Source organism: Micromesistius poutassou, assembly GCF_964030765.1.
Source record: "Micromesistius poutassou genome assembly, chromosome: 10".
Taxonomy (NCBI): domain Eukaryota; kingdom Metazoa; phylum Chordata; class Actinopteri; order Gadiformes; family Gadidae; genus Micromesistius; species Micromesistius poutassou.
Window position 1 is genome coordinate 5200610 of NC_140280.1, and position 21989 is coordinate 5222598.

The 21989-nt window shown below is 47.2% G+C and overlaps 3 protein-coding genes across 4 annotated transcripts in view; all 3 read left to right on the top strand.

Moving 5' to 3' along the window:
• The window catches only part of esrra (estrogen-related receptor alpha), a 10600-nt gene extending 142 nt beyond the window's left edge, over positions 1-10458 (top strand). The window contains exons 1-7 of the mRNA XM_084474515.1: positions 1-163; positions 1724-1826; positions 5045-5446; positions 5791-5907; positions 6141-6422; positions 6859-7128; positions 9309-10458. The exon at positions 1-163 is cut by the window's left edge and continues 142 nt beyond it. Coding sequence (XP_084330641.1) covers positions 5050-5446; positions 5791-5907; positions 6141-6422; positions 6859-7128; positions 9309-9562 — 1320 coding nt within the window. The 5' untranslated portion in view covers positions 1-163; positions 1724-1826; positions 5045-5049 and the 3' untranslated portion in view covers positions 9563-10458. The remainder of the gene's footprint in view (positions 164-1723; positions 1827-5044; positions 5447-5790; positions 5908-6140; positions 6423-6858; positions 7129-9308) is intronic.
• Positions 10459-12576: 2118 nt separating this feature from the next.
• Positions 12577-17244, top strand: prdx5 (peroxiredoxin 5). The gene is made up of 6 exons (XM_084474180.1): positions 12577-12838; positions 14131-14265; positions 14570-14701; positions 15952-15990; positions 16462-16526; positions 16916-17244. The coding sequence occupies exons 1-6, from the start codon at positions 12740-12742 to the stop codon at positions 17019-17021; spliced, it is 576 nt and encodes a 191-aa protein (XP_084330306.1). The 5' UTR covers positions 12577-12739; the 3' UTR covers positions 17022-17244.
• A 741-nt stretch (positions 17245-17985) lies between these two features.
• Positions 17986-20846, top strand: banf1 (barrier to autointegration nuclear assembly factor 1). Of its 2 annotated transcripts, none has more exons than XM_084473970.1 (3): positions 17986-18067; positions 18895-19055; positions 19312-20846. In XM_084473970.1, exons 2-3 carry the CDS (start codon positions 18930-18932, stop codon positions 19456-19458), a joined length of 273 nt encoding a protein of 90 aa, XP_084330096.1. In that variant the 5' UTR covers positions 17986-18067; positions 18895-18929; the 3' UTR covers positions 19459-20846. The 2 variants fall into 2 exon arrangements, with proteins under 2 accessions (XP_084330096.1, XP_084330097.1); XM_084473971.1 differs by lacking the exon at positions 17986-18067 and adding an exon at positions 18142-18159.
• Positions 20847-21989: the final 1143 nt, after the last annotated feature.

The window sequence follows — 21989 nt, forward strand, 5'->3', positions numbered from 1 at the left end:
AACACCCTGAGTCGAGGGCTATGATCTCCTGAAGTGACGAATCTCCGAGGGTCCGAGCGGCGCCGAGCGGGCCAGAGTGCGGACCAGAGGACCGCGGGGACGTCGAGGACCGGCGGGACTTGAGATCTAAATCCAGAGCGCGGATCTCCCGGGATGTTTCCAGGTATGTGTCCGTGTGGAGGCGCTCGGTGGCCGGCAGGGCGCTCAGCCGGTCCTCGCTGCGCTGCGGGTCTCGTCGTCGGGGTGCGGGGAGCTTCACGCACGATCCCGCATTGACAGGCGAAGTTGGCGTTTAAGGCTCTATTGAAACGTTTATTAACGTTGTTAAGAAATAGGCGACGTGCTGTCTAGTAAGTCAGTGTAGGCCCTCGTCTCATATTCATATCTAATATAAGAGATGGGAGCTCATTATGCTGCAGAACGCACCGTGTCGTGTTGGAATCACTCTGCTGTTGTGAGACTTATGCCGTTTCTTAAAAGATCAGGCCGTCAAATGTTATCCAGATGGGCTTTGAACGTGTGCACAACGGGGATCAGGTTGCGGTGAGCGGTCCCCCGAGTTCAGCCTTCATCCAGGCTGAGTTTAAGTCGGGTCCACATCCCCCAAACACTTTCCCAACTCTCCTCCGTGTTGCATATTTACAGTTGAATGTACGTGTTTATACTCAGTACTTTCTGCAAACCTCGGGCCTTTTACTGAACCGGGATTGAGACTGCTGATTTTAAGACATAATCCACTTTTGCAATTAACCTTTCACCGACGTGAGATCAGTCCCGGGCAAGGTGACCCCTGCTGCCGTTCCGCTCGTCTCCACTGCGCCGCCCAGCTCTCCCACAGCGGGATTAATGCAACATATCAGCTCCTCCTGCCCTGCGGCCCTTACCGCCTCGCATTATACACTTTAAAGGCTTTTTCAGACGACTAGAGCGGATAGAGCAGCGATCCTGCAGCCATCCACCGAAGCGTCCCAGAAAAAAACCTTTGCGTGTCAAAACTTTCCGTTGTCAAACTTTTACAGTTTTGGTTTTCCCAAGAACCAAAAACACAGAACATTAAGTTTGGTCGTAGGGTAAAGTGGTGTGCTGAAATAGACTGATAGCTTCTAAGTAATGCTTGATGTCCAGTATAACAATTCATAATCTGCTGATAACAAATCATACTGCATCAAGGTGTGTGTGTGTGTGTGTGTGTGTGTGTGTGTGTGTGTGTGTGTGTGTGTGTGTGTGTGTGTGTGTGTGTGTGTGTGTGTGTGTGTGTGTGTGCCACCGAAACGCTGCATAGCACCCAGCAGAGGGACGGTGCTGGTGGACTCGTGTGTCCTTCAAGCGTTCTGCTGGCTGTGACCTTTGAAACGTATCAGCGAACAGGGGGAGGGCATACGGCTGTTTGTGTGTGTGTGTGTTGGTAAATTGTGCTAAGATACAGTTGGCTGTGTGTGTGTGTCGGGGTGAGTGACAAGTGAAATGAAAGCTCTGGCTAAAGAGACGGAGGGTTCTCACTCATTCTGCTCGCTGGTCGGCACTTCATGGGATTGTTTCTGGTCGTTTACTGCGTCTCTGAGAAGGCTAGTGGTCATTCTTGATGGGCTCCTGGAACCTGTTGGGACCGGAGGTTATTTTGGGGCCAACACATGTTCTGGTTTGGGACCAAAAGGGAGCTGTGTTTACGCTGGAGTCGACATGGTGGCATCTGAACAGTTGTATTTCTCGGTGTGTGACCCAGGTGCCCTGACCAGACGGTAACACCTCAAGCCAAACGGAGAGCCAGGAAGGTCTGCCACGAAGAAGAGAGGACTCCCAGCTCCCAGCTATCGCTCTCCGAGCAGGTAACCCTCCTCTCTGCTCTGAGCACCAAACTGTCATTGGTCACCCTAACACTCCCATTCTGTTCACTGGGGATCTGCTCTCTCCTGTTTCAGTGTAATGCGTTAAAGACTGTGTGTATACAGTGTATACATGAGATGATTTGGATTCCAGTTCCCTTCGCAGGTGTTGAGTAGAGAAGGCTTTCCCTTCGATAAATAATTGATAAGTGTTTCTTATCAATGACCAACAATACAAGACCAGGATGTGTTCCTGGCTGGCAAAGTTAGTGTTGCAGTAAACATGATTAGAAAGAAGGAAATGTGTGTGCGTGTGTGTGTGTGTGTATATATATATATATGTAATTCTCATTGATAACGAATATTGTGTTCAATCGTCAGTTTGGTCTGTCTTATTTATTATCGAATAATAACTGATATTATTAATTAAGATAGTTAGCAACAAGGTGGACAAGAAGTTATCATTCTGAATCCTACATTTGAGGTTTTTGGTCAAATATGAGCACTGTTTTATTAAACCACAAAGGTTGAGGGTCAAGAACGGCCGGCATGAGTCCATTATTAAGGACATTTCCCATGGCTATATCAATATTCAGAAGTCCATGTTAACTTAGTTAAACAGACCAAGGAGAACACTCTCCTCAAAACAACTCCACACCCCCTGCCAACGGGCCCAAAGGCTCATGGGAATCATGCTCCTGATCTCCCAGAATGCACGACCGGGGTTTTCAGGTCGGGGCGGTGGACTCTGAAAACATGGCGCTCTGCCTTTGAGTAGCAAGGTCTTTCAGTTCCTTTCCTCAACCGTCCAGCGGCGTGCTGGACGGTTGAGGTCGTTTACGCTTTGGAAGAAGTCCTGATACTGTTGAGAAATGAAGGATAGATGAAGGACAGACTGAAGGACGGACTGAAGGACAGGGCCAGATTACACACGGACAGCCACCATTGTGGGGCGAGGATATACACAAGTTTGAAAGAAACAGGAAATTCTAGAAATAAGAATCAGGTTCAAAACTTCATTTGTGGGATTTGTGTGAAGGAGCGTCTAGGCTTTAATGGTAATTCAATGTCCCACAGAGTGGGGAAGGGCTTTGTAACTTTTGAAGGTTGCCACTGGCACGCGACCAAAGTTGGACCACAAATGTGATTTGTTCCGTGCTTGTGTAAGTGGGAGTGGAGAGACCTTTGTAGAGGATCGTTGCACAATGAATGCTAATGTTCTGCATGGAGCTATCTACTGTAGGCTATGCGTTTAATCCTTCATAACATGACCAGTCCCTATACTCGTATTTATAGCTTTTGGTAATTTGTACCACATTGTTTGGTCTCAGCTCAATAGTTATAAAACCAGAGTGTTTAAGAGTTTATTCATGGTTTCTCTTAATTTATTATTGGTTTTATATGATGTATGTATTGTCTATATACATATATTACTAACTCTTGGACGATGACTACTGTAGTTTGCTGTCTGATATACTTTCACATTGGACTGAAATCTACTATTATGGGATGCTCCTCATCCTCTAGGTGATTATAGCTCGGCATGATCAGTACTGGATGACCTCCTCCTGGTAGTCAGTCAGTCAGTTAGCCAGCCAGTCTGTCCGTCCGACCATACATCAGCTCGTCGGGCTGCACTGTATCCACAATACTGTGGCGGTTCATGGATGTAATAGATGAACTTTGAGGTGGAGATCGGGTTATTACGGACCGACTGCACGGACTATCCAAAGGGAGTCGGTTCAGGAGCGGCTCGGCGTGGAGCGTCTCCTGGGGATCAGATCTACAAAAGTTGAGACGCCAAATGAGCGACGTTTCTAATCCGCGGTTAGCAGTCAGGATGCGGTGCTAGTACAGGACCCACGTCCCGGTCCTCATCACAGGTAAGACGGACACGGACCGGACCGGGACACATGAGGAGCTCAATCCGGAACATTAGGAGCTTAATCCGGAACATTAGGAGCTCAATCCGGATCGGAACTAGCATGTTGGCTAACGTTAGCTAACGTAGCTGCAAAGCTGCATAGCTAGTGCTAACGCTAGCCTGAGATACATAGCGTTAGACCACAGATACATAAAGTGAGACCGCATTTTAACACAGAATGCGGGTTAACTCACACAGGGTAAGGGTTTTAACGCGATATAGTGACCGCCATGCCGGTCCATGGATCACAGCCCGTTTAAAGCAGCAGTGATCGGTGAGTTGAGGTCCCTGTATTATAGCAGCAGTGTTCGGTGAGGTCCTTGTTTTAAAGCAGCAGTGTTCGGTAGGGTCCTTGTTTTACAGCAGCAGTGGTCGTGTTCGGTGAGGTCCCTGTTTTAATGCAGCAGTGTTCGGTGAGGCCCTTGTTATAAAGAAGCAGCAGTGATTCTGTTCGATGAGGTCCCTGTTTTAAAGCAGCAGTAATCGTGTTCGGTCCCTGTAGAACGAGACCACTGCTGGAAATGTAATGTATGGATAATCCTGGTGGATGAGCCCAAGTGATCAATAGGGGCCAATAAACATTATTGGGTCCCATAGAATTCCCTTCATCAGTACTGTAGACATGTGGTTGTTATTTATTAACTGCATTCTGCTTACTGTCAAAGCAAACAAAGGTTAATGCATTATTGCTATTATATTGTAATGTAAAATATACATTTGTGAATGTATGTATGTTCTATAGATCCATCATATTAGAGTGAGTAGCTGCACTTGACCTTAACAATGGTCCCCTCTCTATACGTCGATGCTCATGTGTGTCAGTGCTTGTGTTTATGGATGCTTTAGGTTCAAACTCCCAATATTTTGAAATGGTCTTTTGGATTAAACCAAAGACCACAGATTGATTGGCCTCATGATGTCCTAATCCAAAGCAATGACATCATCCACGAGTATTCCTCTTCCTCACTCCTCTTCTTCTTCATTGGTACTATACACCGTCAGACCCCTCTCTTCCTCGCTCCTCTTCTTCGTTGGTGCTTTACACCATCAGGCCCCTCTTCCTCACTCCTCTTCATTGGTGCTATGCACCGTCAGACCCCTCTCTTCCTCTTCCTCACTCCTCTCCTTTTCTTCATTGGTGTTTTACACCGTCAGACCCCTCTCTTCCTCACTCCTCTTCTTTGTTGGTAGAGGCGCCCTGAGATCCCTCTCCTCATCACTCCCTCCTTTTCTTCGTTGGTGCTATACACAGTCAAACCCCTCTCTTCCTTACTCCTCCTCTTCTTCGTTGGTGCAGACGCCATGTCCTCCCGGGAACGCCGGACGGACCTGTACATCAAGGCGGAGCCCAGCAGCCCAGAAGGGGGCGGGGGCGGCCGTAACAGCCCGGGCGGAGCCTCCTCCGACTCCTCCCAGAGTGGAGGGGGTGGCGGGGGAGGAGGGGGCGGGACCCGGGGTGATGGGGGCCGGCGCTACTCCCCCCCGCTGTACACGCCCCCTCTGCGCTGCCACTTCAAGGAGGAGGGGGGCGACGGCGTGGAGGAGGGATCCACGGGCAGCGGCGGCGGCCGCTGCAAGTACACTCTGAGCACACTGCCCAAGAGGCTGTGCCTGGTGTGCGGCGACGTGGCGTCAGGGTACCACTACGGCGTGGCCTCCTGCGAGGCCTGCAAGGCCTTCTTCAAGAGGACCATCCAAGGTAGGGCGCCCCCTCTGGTCAGGAGGACACCGCTATTAACACCAATACAAACATTAGTATTACTACGGAGTAGTACACACTGAGTTATTATTGGGTGGGGCGCCCCCCTCTGGTCAGGAGGACATACACAGGAACTGTTTATTACTAATACAAACATTATTATTCCTTTTTAGCCAAAAAGGGTCGTATTAGGACTGCAGCCGTTCTTCTGTTTAGAATTGTACTTTTATTACATACTTGTAATATATTATTTATAAAAACATTATCATTTAGCAAAAAAACTTTTTGTGAGCGGCCGTGTTTGTTCCTCCATTAGCCTCTCTAAGCGGCCGTGTTTGTTCCAGGTAACATCGAGTACAGCTGTCCGGCGTCCAACGAGTGTGAGATCACCAAGCGGCGGCGGAAGGCGTGCCAGGCCTGCCGCTTCACCAAGTGCCTGAAGGTGGGCATGCTGAAGGAGGGTGAGTCCCGCAATCTGGCACCCTCAGAAATACTGATTCCTTCCATTCACACCATGGAGCACAATCTGGCACCTTCAGCCACACAGTCCTTCCATTCACACACCATGGAGCACAATCTGGCATCTTACTGATTTCGTCCATTCACACACCATGGAGCACAATATGGCACACTTCAGTCCCAGTGTTGTTGTCCCACCCCCCTCCTCACTCGGTGTGTTCTGTCTTGGGGTCAGGGGTCCGCCTGGACCGGGTGAGGGGGGGGCGGCAGAAGTACAAGCGGCGGCCGGAGGTGGAGAACGCCACCTATCAGAGCGCGCCGCTGCCCCTGAGGAAGGAGGGGGAGAAGGGCTCCTCCCACATCATCGTGTCCCACCTGCTGGTGGCGGAGCCGGAGAAGCTGTTCGCCATGCCGGACCCCCTGCAGCCCGACACCGCCCAGCGCACCCTCACCACGCTGTGCGACCTGGCCGACCGCGAGCTGGTCGTCATCATCGGCTGGGCCAAGCACATCCCCGGTAACTACGGGGGGGGGGGGGCACATCCCTGGTAACCGGTGGGGGGGGCTCATTTCCGGTAACCGGGGGGGGGGGATAATCCCTGGTAACTAGGGGGGTGGGGGGGTTAGATGTTTAGCGTCTGGTCTTCGTTATAGTGAGACATTCAAGTCCTGAAGCGGACGCCTGAGGAGATATTTCTGCTCATTTGCTCTCAGCTGTGTGTGTGTGTGTGTGTGTGTGTGTGTGTGTGTGTGTGTGTGTGTGTGTGTGTGTGTGTGTGTGTGTGTGTGTGTGTGTGTGTGTGTGTGTGTGTGTGTGTGTGTGTGTGTGTGATAGCGGTGCCCTTGAAAGGACCTCAGAGCTGAAGCCGTTACTCACAGAGCCCCGTGGTGTCTCTCTCTCTCCCCCCTCCCCCCCTCTCCTCTCTCTCCCCCCCCTCTCCTCTCCCCCCCAGGCTTCCTGTCCCTCTCCCTGGCCGACCAGATGTCGGTGCTGCAGTCGGTGTGGCTGGAGGTGCTGGTGCTGGGCGTGGCCTACCGCTCGCTGGGCTGCGAGGACGAGGTGGTGTTCGCCGAGGACTTTGTCCTGGACGAGGAGATGTCCCGCGTGGCCGGCCTCACCGAGCTCAACGCCGCCATCAGCCAGCTGGCGCGCCGCTTCCGCGTCCTGAACGTCGACCGCGAGGAGTTCGTCATGCTGAAGGCCATCGCCCTCACCAACTCAGGTAGGCGCATACCTTTATATACTAGAGCCCTCACCAACTCAGGTAGGCGCATACCTTTATATACTAGAGCCCTTACCAACCCAGGTACGCTCAAATACCTTTACTAGAGCCCTCACCAACTCAGGTACGCTCAGATACCTTTATATACTAGAGCCCTCACCAACTCAGGTACGCTCAGATACCTGTATATACTAGATATACTTCTTGTTGTTTTGTCTTAAAAGCTTGCTAACACTGAGATGTTCGCATCTCACACAAAGCTTCAGCTTATAACTGAGAGAAAGACTTTCCTCTGATCTAGAATGCCTGAAGGCTAACCTCTCACACAGGAAGAAACGGATACTCTTTGATTAAGCTCTATTATAACTAGGGATGCACCGATTGTGAAATTCTGAGCTGATACCGATGTTTAAAATAACAATTTGGCTGATACCAATGTTTTTTTTGTTGTTGTTATTTATTCCACCTTTACATGCACGTTCTTGCCTTTGACCTTAATGAATTGAAAATGATTGCTCCGGACATTTCTTCGCCATTTCTACTGCTTCATCGAATCTGTTTGGTGTTTGTGTGTGTGCGTGTGTGTGTGGCACCCGTATCCTGGCTTGTGGGTAAAAACACTGGCTCCGATTGGCTACCATGAAACATGACTCTGCCTTAGCCAATCATAATCGCTTATCTCGTTGTTAAACCAGCCGCTCTCCTCACTAGCAGTTTGTGTGTGCAGCCAGGAGTGCATTCGGATTACGCAGTTTATTCAATCAATTCATAGTAACGCACCGCATTTAACGGTCAGTAACGGTAACGGCGTTGTAACAATGGAAACAGTAATTAGTTAGATTACCCGTTACTGAAAAGATAACAGCGTTATTACAAACACTGATCAAATCTCATCAGCCATTTGAAAAGCAGACATGGAGAAGTGTACAACGATTACCTGAAAGCCGATAAAAAACGGAGAAATGAACGGGACACCAAGAAAGCACAAACCACCACCAGCAAGACTCAGTCGATAACCACAGCAATTGAGAAAGGGAAAAAAATCCCCACGGACAGCGCCAAAGCTAAAGCGATCACTAACAATGTGATGGAGTTCATCGCATTAGATTGTGGGGGATGCGGGGTTTCGAAGCGAAAAGGGTTTTGAGTGAAATGTCACTGGAACATGTCTTACAAACTGCATATCGCTGATCTTTCTCCGAGACAGTGAAATACTCCCACATGACCGACATTTTCTTTCACTTTAATTTGTAAACAAACCACACGCGCACGGCACCGGCCCGCTTACGTCATCACGCCAGAGGCGTGTCCAGCCAGCGGCTGTTATGGGTGGTATTATTAGTAGCCTACCACCTGTTGCATCTTCAAATAACCAACACAACATTTAGCCAGCGCAACATTTATATGACACAACAGAGAAACATCGGCCACTGCCATCGGTGAATGTCATCTTATTTCCCGATAGGCCGATGGCAGTCAACAACGCGAATATCGGCCGATACCGATGTTCGTCCGAAAAATCGATGCATCCCTAATTATAACGTTAATAAAGTATGTGTAAGTAATTGTTAGTCGTGTTACAACAACACTTGATTCATTAGGTGGTCAGCAGACCGCTGCTGGCATCAGTCAACAGTTCCACGTAGGATTACTGTAAACACCAGTACACCTACTGTAGGGGTCGTATACACAACAAGGCGTTGTTTATACGACCGTCTGTCCTCAGAACAGGACTGGCTGTGTGCACTGGTCTTGTGTTGCTTATGCTGCATTATCAACGTGTCCAAATTGGACCTGGATCCAGTGATTACTATTATGGCTCTCTGCCCTGTTGTGACTCAGGTTATTCTGCCCTCATTTGTGTGAGTGGTGGTGAGCTGAAGCTTTCTTAAGTGCTACAGTGGCCAGTTTACACAATTTAGATTATCTATTTGAATCCTTTTATAACAGTTCTCCCCTCTCCTCCTCCTCCTCCTCCTCTACCTCTCTGCTCCTCCTCTCCCATCTCCTCTCCCTGTTTCCTCCTCCTCGTCCTCCTCCTGCGCCTCCTCCTCCCTCCCTCTCTCCTCCTCCTCCTCCTCCTCTTCCTGCTCCTCCTCTCCCCCCTCCTCCCCCTGTCTCCTCCTGCTCCTCCTCCTCCCTCTCTCCTCCTTCTCCGCCTCCCCCCTCCTCCTCCTCAGACTCTGTGTACATTGAGGACATGGAGGCGGTGCAGAAGCTGCGGGACCTCCTTCACCAGGCGCTGGTGGAGCTGGAGGCCCAGCGGCGGCCGGACGACGGCCAGCGGGCGGGACGGCTGCTGCTCACACTGCCGCTGCTCCGACAGACGGCGGGCCGCGCCCTCACCACCTTCTACAGCATCAAGACCCGCGGGGGCGTGCCCATGCATAAACTCTTCCTGGAGATGCTTGAGGCCATGATGGACTCCCCCTAGAGGAAGAGCTGGAGGAGGAGGCGGAGGAGCAGGAGGTGTGGGGGTGGGGCGGGAGTCGTAGGAGTGTTGAGGACGCTGGCGCTATCTTCTAGTGGACTAAACCTTCTAGTCTAGTCTAGTCCAGAAGGAGGCGTGAGGGACTCTTATTGTGGAGCCCTGATGAGGGGCTCTTATTGTGGAGCCACTGATGAGGGACTCTTATTGTGGAGCCCTGATGAGGTACTCTTGTTGTGGAGCCTCTGATGAGGGACTCTTATTGTGGAGCTCCACCGTCCTGCGTGAAGCCGCCCATCAACATTAGGACTGGTCCACTCTTTCGGGCCTCGAGTGACCCAACGTTTTATTATTATTATTATTATTATTATGCTGGGATGTCTGAGGAGACGGTGGCGTCTCCCCGTGCAGTCGACGCTGCGTAACCACGGACGATAAATGCTGACCAAGTATTCACGAAAACGACGCAGAAAAAATCTAAAAAAGACGTGTGTGTGTGTGTGTGTTTTCTCTCTGCAGCTGATAGCTGCTCCATAGCCATAGGCTGACCGAGGGCCAATGAGGGCCGGGTCAGAGCGCTGCTCGCACTGAGGGTCTGTAGGGCGGGCTGGCAGTTAATAGGAACTACTTGCAATATGTTAAAAGCAATACATTAAAGTGATGGCCAGCCAGGTGGGCAGGGTGTGTCTCTATGGGGGGGGGGGCTTTAGAATAGAAAACAAGTAAAGAAAAGGCGGCGCAATCGGTTTATGTCATGAAAGGAAATCTAAAGATTGTATAATCGGAAAGTCACATTGAGTTTTTATGTCATTTAGGTACGTGTGTGTGTGTGTGTGTGTGTGTGTGTGTGTGTGTGTGTGTGTGTGTGTGTGTGTGTGTGTGTGTGTGTGTGTGTGTGTGTGTGTGTGTGTGTGTGAACAGTGCACATAGTTCAGGGAATATGTTTTTGTTTTTTACTTTATAAGCCGGAGCCTGACAGCCATTCTAGAAGACAGGAATGCAAATCACATTGTTGTATTACTGTCGTTAACTTGATTTGAGCCACAAAAATAAGTTACCTTTAGAGAACTCTCTGTTTGTAATGAAGTGTTCTAGATTTGGTTTAATCGACCCAGCGGCCTGAGAGATGTTGAGCCGTCTCTCTGCCTCTCGTGATTAGTGAACATAATGGGTCTCCTAAAAAGTGAAAAAGGTTCTACTCTCCTCCAGTAAGAATAAAAACAACAATGGCTGCCTGAGTTCATCCTGGGACCGCGCAGCGGCCCTAATGGTCGCTATGGTAACGTACGTTGACGTCTGGAGAGGAGACGTGACCATCGGCCCTGATGGACGACCAGATGTTATCTAGAAGAAAAGACGACCGAATTGTAATATGTTTTTGACCGCCCGTTCAACTTTAGCATTTTTAAATACATGATTTACATTGTTGACTTTGCTAAAGGTTTAAAAAAAAAAAAAAGTGAAGAAATTTGCATTGTTTTTAAATCAAAGTGTGTTTTGAGTTGTTCTAGTTGAGTTGTTCTAGTTGTAGGACGAGGGGCTTCAGGGGGTTTGTCCTGAATCCCTGGAAACGTTAAGCCAGTAAAGACGCAACTGTTAAGCGCATCTCGTACTGGTACTCGTACTTGGCTCTTTGATCAGCTCACACCAGTTCACACCACATGTGTTGAGACTCCTAGCGCCTCCGAGGTTTTACATTTTATGACTCCCACTCCCATTCTGACTCTTCCTCCTCCTCCTCCTCCTTTTTCGGAGGATATTTTCAGTGGCGGATGGATCTATATGTTTGTGCATAATGCGCTGATGGAACCGTCTGCCCCTACCCCCCCTCTCGGGGGTCCCCCCCCCCCCCCCCCCCCAATCACTGCTTACTCTCTGAAAGGTTTACCACTAGAAGGTCAGCAGTTAGAGCAAATGTCCACTGTCAACTTTGAATTAATACCGTCATTTGTAATTTCTGTTCAGAATGTGTTCATTAATATTGGTGAGCAATACAAGAAATTACCAAAACTCTCACATTTCCTTGTATAGCCACAGTGTAAAATTAACATTGCCAGTTATAACGAAAAATAGTTGTACTTAATGTTATATTATTTAGGGGTTAAAATCAATGTTTGTATTTTGGAAGACTATTTAAATGATTAAATTCTATTTTTTACTCAATTTACTGTTTGTTGACACTTGCTTTACCTTTCTGTGCGTGATAATTGCTGTGAAGCTGTGTGTTAGGCTCATTAATGAAAGCGTTTTCTGTCTAAAGCTGTCCCTATGAGACCACTGTGAGCTGCCTGCACAGCGAGGTGGGGGGGTCATTGTGGTGCTTTTGTGTTGTCTAATAAATATGGAGCCAGCGCCACCACATCACCGGTGTCTCATGTTTGTGCGCTCAGCAGATCATAAATTCACTGTTCTGTCATCTCATACCTGCGTTGTGCCAAATTCATGGATCCACTATGATCGGTGATAGAGAGCAGCACCGAGCACCAACCAATTAGGATTTAAGAATCTGATGCAAACAGAATCTGAACGGTAGAAGAACAAGTAACAGCTGTTAAAACCTACATTTATTGTTTTCTACTGCGGTCACGAGTGGTGGGCAACAGCTGAGGGGACAGGACCCTCTTAGCCCCCCTACTGGCCTTTAGCTCCCCTGCTGGCCTCAAACCCCCCTTGCTGGCCTTTAGCACCCCCTGCTGGCCTTAAGTCCCCCCTGCTGGCCTTTAGCCCCCCCTGCTGGTCTTTAGCCCCCTTGCTGGCCTTTAGCCCCCCCTGCTGGCCTCAGTATGTCACAGCTCCTACAACTCAGCTGACTATCTACTTTTACGGCTCAACAGACTGTATTTGGTCAGGCCTGTTAAATAATATAAAACAATATAACTATGACTCTATAAGCCCTTTACCGTTTGTATGTCTTACAATATCGCCAAATACAGTTACAACAATAAGTATGGAGCATTTTGAAGCCGGTCATAATGTAAACAGTGTTAGACTGAGGTCTCCGGTGCGTCGATCTCCAGCTGGTGAGCAGGTGGCGCAGTAAAGCTTTTGGTCTGAAATCCAAATCCCAACCGGACGCCGAAGTGAACCTGGAGCTCAGGGTGAAGTTCCCACTCCGAGTCAAACTAGGAGGTGTCATCCCCCTGGGCGGACCCTGTCTTATTCACACAGAGTCGTTGATCAGACATGCTGTCCGTTCATAAAGCTCTGGTCTCCAGAACCCCCGGACTTGTCCACTTCGTCAGAGCGCTGCGCACCTCTTCAGCCGCCAACATGCCCATCAAGGTAAGGTCGTTCGGCTTTTATTTCGGTTCATTACGATGATCCGGTCTACTGTAACCTTTAACTATGTTAACCAACCTTTAACCAGCCTCTTGTTGTATAGTTAAATAAATCTAGTAGAGAACGAGGATTAAGCAGGACGAGTGTTCAGGCTTACCGTGGCCCGGTGGGTCTAGCATGTGAAAGTTAATTTGGGACAAGGTCAAGGATGTACACAGAGTAGACTATATCATATAACCCCAGACTTAGCGACGAGGTCAAACTATTCTCCCCGTTTGAACACATTAATATTAGGGCATTACAATTCATGTCTTGATTGATACTTGGTGCTACGCAGCTGCTATTCAATGATCGTTCAGCAGCCATCTCCAACACGTTTGGTTCTGGCCTTAGTGATCCATAAAGAACATTTACATATGCAGCCCTATCCTAGTTGATATGATATTATTGTCTGCATGTTTCTGCTCTCTGGCTGTGGAACATGTGCTGCTTCTGTTAGCCCTAACCCTAACCCTTCATTACATCACATTGCATCACATTGCATTACATATCACTGACCAGACACGCTGATGGGAAATCTCTGGCTCGTTCGGGACTTTAATGTAGACAACCTCATTGTACAACAACATTATACATTACATTTAGTTGTGTTGTTTATTTGGGTTTATTATATAACTGGATGAATACAAGAAGCCATTTTGGAACAGGCCCCCTAGGGGGAAAGCTGTGGAACTGCATATAGGAATATTTTATAGTTTGAAGTTATGCTTTATAGTATAAAGTCAATCTGGCCTTTGTGGTAATTTCACAAGGGATCAGATTCAACCTACAGCAACGTGTGTGTGTGTGTGTGTGTGTATGTTTATGTATGTATGTATGTATGTATGTATGTACATATGGTTGGTTAGTCAGATTAGCATGGTTGTACTGATGGTATTGGAGGTTTAATTCATTTTTGTACAATATTATTTAGTGACCGGTAACGTTTCAACAAATAAGTGATCCAATCCACTCCGATCAATGTCTATCCTGTAGAACGCTGCACTCTTACCAAATACCTGCTGTTTGGTGATTAACTAACCCTTCGGATATACCGAGAATATTTAATAACAGTATGAGAAGTTCCATATGTCAAAGCTTAGGTGCTAAAAACATTCTAACTGATTCAGATTTAATACGCAGCCTTTCAGAGTCCTTATATAACCCCAAGACACTAATATCTGTAGGTTGATGCTGGGATGTTTAAAGCCCGTAATGTGAGATATGAAGCAGTGACGTACTCCTGGTCCTGGCAGGTAGGAGAGAGTCTCCCGGCAGTGGAGGTCCACGAGGGCGACCCCGGCACCAAGGTGTCCATGGACCAGGTCTTCAAGGGGAAGAAGGGTGTTCTGTTCGCCGTCCCCGGAGCCTTCACCCCAGGGTGCTCCAAGGTACCGACCGCCACTCACTCAGCGAGTTGTGCGTCAATATTGTCCTTGAAAATAAATATTGGATTATGTTCTTGTTTGCGGCTCTGTTGAGGAAGACTGCAGTTCAATCATGTAATGGCCAGACCTTTATCAAAGGAACTGTCTGAGAACCGTCTCAGGGATCAGAGCTGGGAGCGGCTCCATTAACGTGTTAATATGTTACGGCGCTGCACAGCCTGGTTTCTGACAGACCTCTGTCCATGTCGTGCCTTCTCTCTGTCCCCTCTCTGTCCCCTCTCTGTCCCCTCTCTGTCCGTCCCTCCAGACTCACCTGCCCGGCTTCGTGCAGCAGGCGGCGGAGCTGCGGACTAAAGGCGTGGAGGAGATCGCCTGCATCGCCGTCAACGACGCCTTCGTCATGGCCGCCTGGGGCAAGGAGCACGGGGCGGAGGGGAAGGTACGGCCCTTAATGTGACACCCCTTAACCCTCAGGGCCCTTAAGGTAAGGGTCCAATCTGTCTTCTTAGTCCGGCCCTTAATGTGACACCCCTTAACCCTCAGCCCTCTCAAGGACTTGAAGGATAAACTCCAGCAGTCTCCTCCTGGAGCCACACTAGCCAGTGCCTCTCTCTTAATATCCAGATGATGCCATGAATTCACCAATACATTGCATGAGTTAATTACACCCCTTTATTCAAACCCTACTTTGTGAATTAAGCCATGCTTCCTGATCATTTGAAACTGGTTGTAAACCTTTCCCTCTGCCGGCAGCCCTGAAAAAGGTTTTGGTTCTCTTGGGAAACGGGAGACAAAAGTATTCTTAGAAGAGTCGGTTAAGGATGGGGAGGGGTTTGGTTCACGTCCACAAACTGGTTTTAGAAGAGCTGGATGACTGGGCTGTTCCTAGTGGAAGCTGTTTGTGTTGTCTTCTGTTTAAAGTCAGGCTACTGGTTGTGGTTATTGATATCTAGAGCAGTTCATCTGAGGAGAAGAGCTCTCCTCAGATGAACAGGCCAAGGCAGGCTCTAGTTGCCTCAACACTTGGATTCTTTAGTTTTTACTCTGTCAGTATGTGGCTTTGTATGCAACGTGGAGAAGAAATGAAACTATTCACTGCAGAAGAAATGCACGTACTAATCGAGTTGGAGATAATTCTGTTTGTGCGAATTGCAAGTCATGGAGGTAAGAGATATTGTGGGCTGCCTTGGATTTGGATTTATTTGCAGTCAGAACATTGAATCAATAGGGTTTGACTCGTTTCCTAGAGAGGCTTTTGACTAATATAGAAACTTGGCATTCTAAACATATCTCTGAGAAAGGATCGGATTGTTAGAGTTGAGATGGTTTGAACTTTGACCAAGGGTTGCTTCATACTCGTCATCCCATTCCTCAGCTTATTTTCTCCATCTTTATTGTTCTGTTGTCGTGGTAACGCTTGAGTTGCGATGCCAGCTGATGGAGCATGTGGCCACACCTTTGTTGGCCTTCAACCAGACGGGCCAGCAGATGCTCAGAGAGAAGCACATCTGTTTGGTTAACGCTCCATCCATTTTATTTCAAGCTTCCAGTAAATCCTTTTTCTTTCCATCCTTCTTGTTGTAAATTATGTTTTATTGGACCATGAAAGTGATCGTAACTTACTATTTGGGCCTATCAGTGATTATACTCGCGTCTCTGAGAATGATTCCAATGTTTTGTCCTGTCCAGGTTCGAATGCTGGCGGATCCGACTGGAGCCTTCACCAAGGTAACGAGGAGTCCTGATTGGAGGGCTGGGGCTCGTGACATCACGAGAGACATCACTAGTGACAGTCTAGCTGAAGTCTTCAGTATTGTATCACTTAAACTAGTTTAACTTTCTCCAATAGTCATCTTTCGATCATTTGAAAGGCATATCTTCTCATTGTAATTACTGAATAAATCCAACTGGGTATCACGATGCCCCACTGAGTGGCTCCGTGTCCGGCTGTCCTGCCAGTGTCTGTCTGTTCTGCCAGCATCTCCCCAACCGCTCATCCGATCCACTCCATGGCTCGGCGTGTGTGAGGACCCGAGGGAGGCCGGGGTCGAGGCTGAAGGTGATTGGATGAGTGGTTCTGGAGAGCTGCAGCAGAGCTAGTGGGTGGGGGCACCGTGCCAACAGGCTGGTGTTAGCGGGGGGGGCTGCACTAGTAACCCTCAGAGATCATGGAGAGATGTGTGTCCCTCCGTCCCCCAGGCGGTGGACCTGCTGCTGGACAAAGCCCCCGTGGTGCAGGCCCTGGGGAACCAGCGCTCACAGAGGTCAGCCTCCGGTGTGTGTGTGTGTGTGTGTGTGTGTGTGTGTGTGTGTGTGTGTGTGTGTGTGTGTGTGTGTGTGTGTGTGTGTGTGTGTGTGTGTGTGTGTGTGTGTGTGTGTGTGTGTGTTAAATAACTTAGAAATTCTATTTTCTAACTTGGAAAACCAATGAACACTTATTTCAACACCGTCATTCTGTACTGTAACAAATGAAAGACTAATTCTGATAGCATTAAGACCCCTGTGTGTCCACCCAGATGCATGATGGTACGGTCCACCGGTAGGTACGATCCACCTGTGGACCGTACCACCGGGTGGACCGTACCAACCTGGCGACTGGTGGTAGATGGGGGTGGGGGGGCTCCTCGCTGACCAATGGCTGTTGCCCGTCCAGGTACGTGATGCTGGTGGAGGACGGCGTGGTGAAGAAGGTGAACGTGGAGCCCGACGGCACCGGTCTCACCTGCAGCCTGGCCGGCAACATCCTGTCTGAGCTGTAGACACGCTGGCGCCACAGCTTCCCCACTGTAACACATGCACTTATGTAGCCTAGCCTAGCCGAGCTTAGCCGCCATTGCCGACAAACCCCATGCCCCCCCCCCCCCACCCCTGTAGCAGCTGAGGTGGACCTCACGGGGAGCTGAAGGCAGTCATCACGCACAATGATGTCATGAAACGTTTTGTTTAATGTGAAGCTAATTAATAAAACTCCTTTAAGCAATGTTTGAACTGTGTTGTCGTGTGTAACTCTTTTAATCCAATTACAAAATAAATTTAAAACTGTACAGAAATTACACATGTAGGGGTAATATTCTAGGGTACTTCTACGTTCTAGGATGACTAATTAAAGCAGAACCGAGTGTCACTCTAGTGACACTCGTGTAGGTTGGTTAGCGTGGCCTGCATCATAGGTTCAATCTCCCGGCAGGTTGAACACAGGCTATTGCAACAAACGTCATCTTGGGAAATGAAAAGTGAAACAATAAATCTCTAGCTATTTGTCTAACTTCTGTATTGTACCACTTATTTTGTGAATTAATTTGCACTAAAATTATAATTGTAAACATCTAATAAAATGTAACGTTATGTAATTTAATTCATTGCTGGCGGGTACCCGGTCATCTGGGTTTTAAGCGTTAATAAAAACTTAATTTTAAGTTTTAATTAACAAACAAATTATCATATTTTAAGGCGTGGTCACAGGTTTTGTTTATTTTGAAAACATATGGAGCAAAATGGTACAGTAATTATTTGGGAGTGCCTGCAGGACCGACTCGTTTTGACGCAACGTTCTCTGATTGGTTGAGGTAAGCGCGGCATTCCCGCTCCAACGCGTCTGAAAGCCGCGCCGCTATTGGCTGGAGGAGTCGCGTCACGGTCCACCTCGTATGAAAGCCGTGCTACTATTGGCTGGAGGAGGGGCGTCACGTTACACCTCGTCTGAAAGACGCGTCGCTATTGGCTGGAGGAGGAACGTCACGGTCCGGCTAAACAGCGGCAGCGGCGCTACTGAGTGAACACACTTTTTATTCTTCTCAAAGCTACGGTAAAACTTCACTATCCTGTTAAACCAGCAGCGCTACTATCATATATTAACTTAGAATAAGCCCACACGGTTTATTGTAGACGTTTATGTCTGTAAGTAAACTTTCAGAAAACTTGGTTAAGGCTTATCAATGGGTTAGCCGATGCTAAGCTAATGCGCCAAACTAATTTGAATGGAGCTCGATTCACTGGCTTCACTCCATCCGGCGGGCATCGAACCCGGCGCCATAGGGACGTATGTTCGTAATTAAATATGTAACAAACGTAACCTGGTTCATTTGAATTTGCCTTGTATTGACTGAGCTAGCCGACCGAGCTAACCCGTTAGCCGGTTGCTCGTGGCGCGCAGGGATGCGTTTCTCTATATAGTGTATATAATATATATATATATATATATATATATATATATATATATATATATATATATATATATATATATATATATATACTAATGTATAGTTTATAGATACTATATATAGTTAGGGCTTGTGTGTCTAATTGTTGTGCAGTGACAGGCGTGTTAAACGTGTGGTCGATCTGGTTTATGGGGTTTATCTGGGTGAGTGGACGTTCTTAGTTTCGTTTTCTTAGTTTCGTTTTCGTTTATTAAGCTTAACTATTTGAGTCTAATTTTAAACGTTCATACCAGAAAGGCCCAACCTAAAAATGCCAACGATTTGATTCTGACCTGGCAGGGTTGTGAATCTACCAGTGGTTTGGTTTGAAGTCTATAGTTTAATCTCTACCTGTTGAAGGCATATTACCTGATGAAGTCAACTTGGTTTTAGTAATGAATATTATGTTTTAATCTTTCATATTGTGCTTCAGATCGGGTGACCCCTCACCACCACTGCCTAGTGAACATGTCGTCGACCTCTCAGAAACACAAGGACTTTGTGGCCGAGCCAATGGGCGAGAAGAAGGTAATGGCTCTGGCCGGAATCGGAGACGCACTCGGCAGGAGGTTGGAGGAGAAGGGCTTTGATAAGGTGAGTTACACACACTGCTCGGAGGACAAGGGTGGGTTAGGAATTGAGGGGCGGCGTTAAAAGCATGTTGTCAATACTATGAGGGACATGTATTGATGAACGGCAGTGGGGAGAATATATGTTAGCCTGCCTGTCTTCTAAGGGGCCTTGGAGAACTCCTGGGGACACGGTCACAAATCAGCTCAGTTACTGCCTGATGGGATGGTCTGATAATGTTTGTTGTATCCTCTCTCTCTCTGTCTCTTGTCTCTCTCAGGCGTATGTGGTGCTAGGTCAGTTCCTGGTGCTGAAGAAGGACGAGGAGCTCTTCAGGGACTGGCTGAAGGACACATGCGGGGCGAATTCCAAACAGCAAGGTGACTGCTACAGCTGCCTCAGGGAGTGGTGCGACTCCTTCCTATAGGCTACTCTCCTCTTTTATCACACGTCCTTCTCTACCCTTTTTGTTTATATGCTTGCTGACTGTTCAGAGACGTAACTCTAGCCACTATAACGACAATGACATTAAACCAGATGGTTGTTTGAGACTTTGGACACGCCCCCGGGTGGATGGGTAATGGGGAAGTAATCAACATTCTTTAATCTGCATTGTGGGAAAACAGTTATTTTGTACCGGAGATGAAATAGAAAGCAAGTAGTGTAAACTGTGAGTTGCTGACCGACGACACGCTGACCTCATGGAAACTAAGCTTGTGTGTTCTTGTGTATATTAGCATGTAGGATCAGCCAGGATTGTTGAAGTGATTCTTATTTTGTGTGGTGTGCAATCCACTGGTATCTTTTAAAAAAAAAAAATCAGAAGATTTACAAAGACTTGTTCGGGCTTCATAAAAAAAGAATGAAAGGACTGTCAAGTAACAGACGATTCATGAATTTCCTCCTTGAGAAAATGTTAGCTTTTAAATTTAATTCACTGTTCTGACTGTTTTGTGGGACCTCTTTCTGGTGCTGCTCAGTTGCAAACTGGTTTTGATTAAACAGATTTTTGCCTCACCATAATTTTGCTGCTTTTTGTTTTGTATTATATGATTTTCCCTTTTGCTCAGTTTGACTCGTATAAAGAAAACAACTCTATACTTGGAGGTTTTGGATCTGAAACTAATTTCTAGTTTAATTCATGCATCAATGCCAAGTTATCAGCGAACAAAAAAATGTGCGCTATGAATCTACAATATGATATCAGTGTTTAATAGTAAAGGGTGAAAATGACTAAATATGTCAGTGTTGAAACATTTTATGGTTAAGGCAACCAAGCAGAAACAATCGAGGGAAGAAGGAACATTTTGACGCTTTTCTTTTGACTTCCATCGTTAATCAGGTTTTAAATGACTGAAGACAAAACCACACACTATAATAGTTTGTCTTAGTCTGGCTATTATGAATCTCCTAACTTCTCATGGGCATGGATTGACGATGGAACTGCTTAATGAAGATGCTGTAATCCATTTCGACGATCAAATGGAAAACAAAACAATTCTGAACCATTATAACTTACTGTTTGAGATGTCACTGCTGATGGGCATTTCACACTGAATTGTTGCTGCTTTTTTATTGTATTGTCCTAATTTAAACAAACTTCAAAATGTAACTTCCTTTTAAATTGTTTCTGTAATGAAAAGGCAATGCTCATGTTGGACCTTTTGGTAATGATATTTTATTTCACACTTAACCTAGTAGCCAAGCAGTCCTTAACACACCGTCTGAGCTGCGACGCTAAAGATGGTGTTGTACGTCCGTCTTAAAGTGCATATGTTGTAGATGTGGCTCATGAATAAAAACCATTGGACAGAAGTCTTTGACTGTTTGGTTTGCGTTCACATACTGGAATGTGTGGATATATAATAAGGTTCACTAGCGCCTTAATGGAGGCAGTCCAAGAAATCACATGAAATGTTAAACGTTTACACAAAATCAATTTGCATCGAATACGTTTTGTTGATGCAAGAAACTGCCGATGTACAAAATAAACGGCTATATGAAGTACGTCCATCTTGGGAGGACCACTGCACTGAAATCATGACACTACAGTCTCTCCCTGTTGAAACAAGACATTAAAGGGCCCCTAGGTAACCAGGTATGACCATTAGCAGTCATTTAAAAACAGGACCACGAGTGGGAGTGAATCCCACCTCCCAATGAGTACATTTAGGCCCTTTAAAGATGCACTGAGTAGAATTTAGTGGCATCTCTCAGAAGGGATGTGGCAGTAGTTGAACAATATTCCTAAATATGTTTTAAGTAGTGTATAATCCTATGATAATAAGACTTGTTTAACTTTGAATGAGCCCTTTAAGTCTACATAGAGGGCGGGTCCCTCTCTGTGTCCACTGGGCCCGCCATGTTGATCCGCCTATTCAGTGGTTGCAACCTCACCACTAGATGCTACAAAATCCTTCACAATGCATCTTTAAGTCCAAATACATATACTATATCAATTGTAGAATGCCAAGTGTAGCACATGAAATTTACTACACTTTTCTTGCCTCCATTGCTAATCTCACACCTAAAAATGGGCTACTTGGTTGCAAAGCAACACCAGCATTAAATCAAATGTGACCAAGAGAGCCTTTGAAAAAGATAAGTCTTGCTTAAATGAAACGCATGAAAGGCCTTAATTCATGAGAGGGGTGTGGTTTGGTCAAAGTCACAGGTGGTCACTTTAATACGAGAAGTATCTTTGTTCGTTCTTTGGGCTGTTCGCGGTGTCAATAATCGCCGTCTTCTCCTGGTCAAGCTTTATCTATTGATTTTGAATCCATCCGATAGTACCAGTGCAGATTTAGCTCAGGACTTTGTTGTTGGGCACCAGTCAGTTATCGTACCCTAGCACCCCACTCTGACTCCTGTACACCCCACCCAATCACGTCCCTTCAGTGACCCCCCCCTCCCCCCACCCCCACCCTCACCCCTTCTGCCCCCCGTCCCTACAGCCAC

What these genes read in the sequence shown, in the direction of transcription:
- banf1 (XM_084473970.1), top strand. Translation starts at nt 18,930, where the DNA reads ATGTCGTCGACCTCTCAGAAACACAAGGACTTTGTGGCCGAGCCAATG. An exon ending in AGGAGAAGGGCTTTGATAAG is followed by an intron (nt 19,056 to 19,311) that starts GTGAGTTACACA and finishes TGTCTCTCTCAG; the next exon opens with GCGTATGTGGTGCTAGGTCA.
- prdx5 (XM_084474180.1), top strand. Translation starts at nt 12,740, where the DNA reads ATGCTGTCCGTTCATAAAGCTCTGGTCTCCAGAACCCCCGGACTTGTC. An exon ending in TCACCCCAGGGTGCTCCAAG is followed by an intron (nt 14,266 to 14,569) that starts GTACCGACCGCC and finishes CCGTCCCTCCAG; the next exon opens with ACTCACCTGCCCGGCTTCGT. An exon ending in AGCACGGGGCGGAGGGGAAG is followed by an intron (nt 14,702 to 15,951) that starts GTACGGCCCTTA and finishes TGTCCTGTCCAG; the next exon opens with GTTCGAATGCTGGCGGATCC.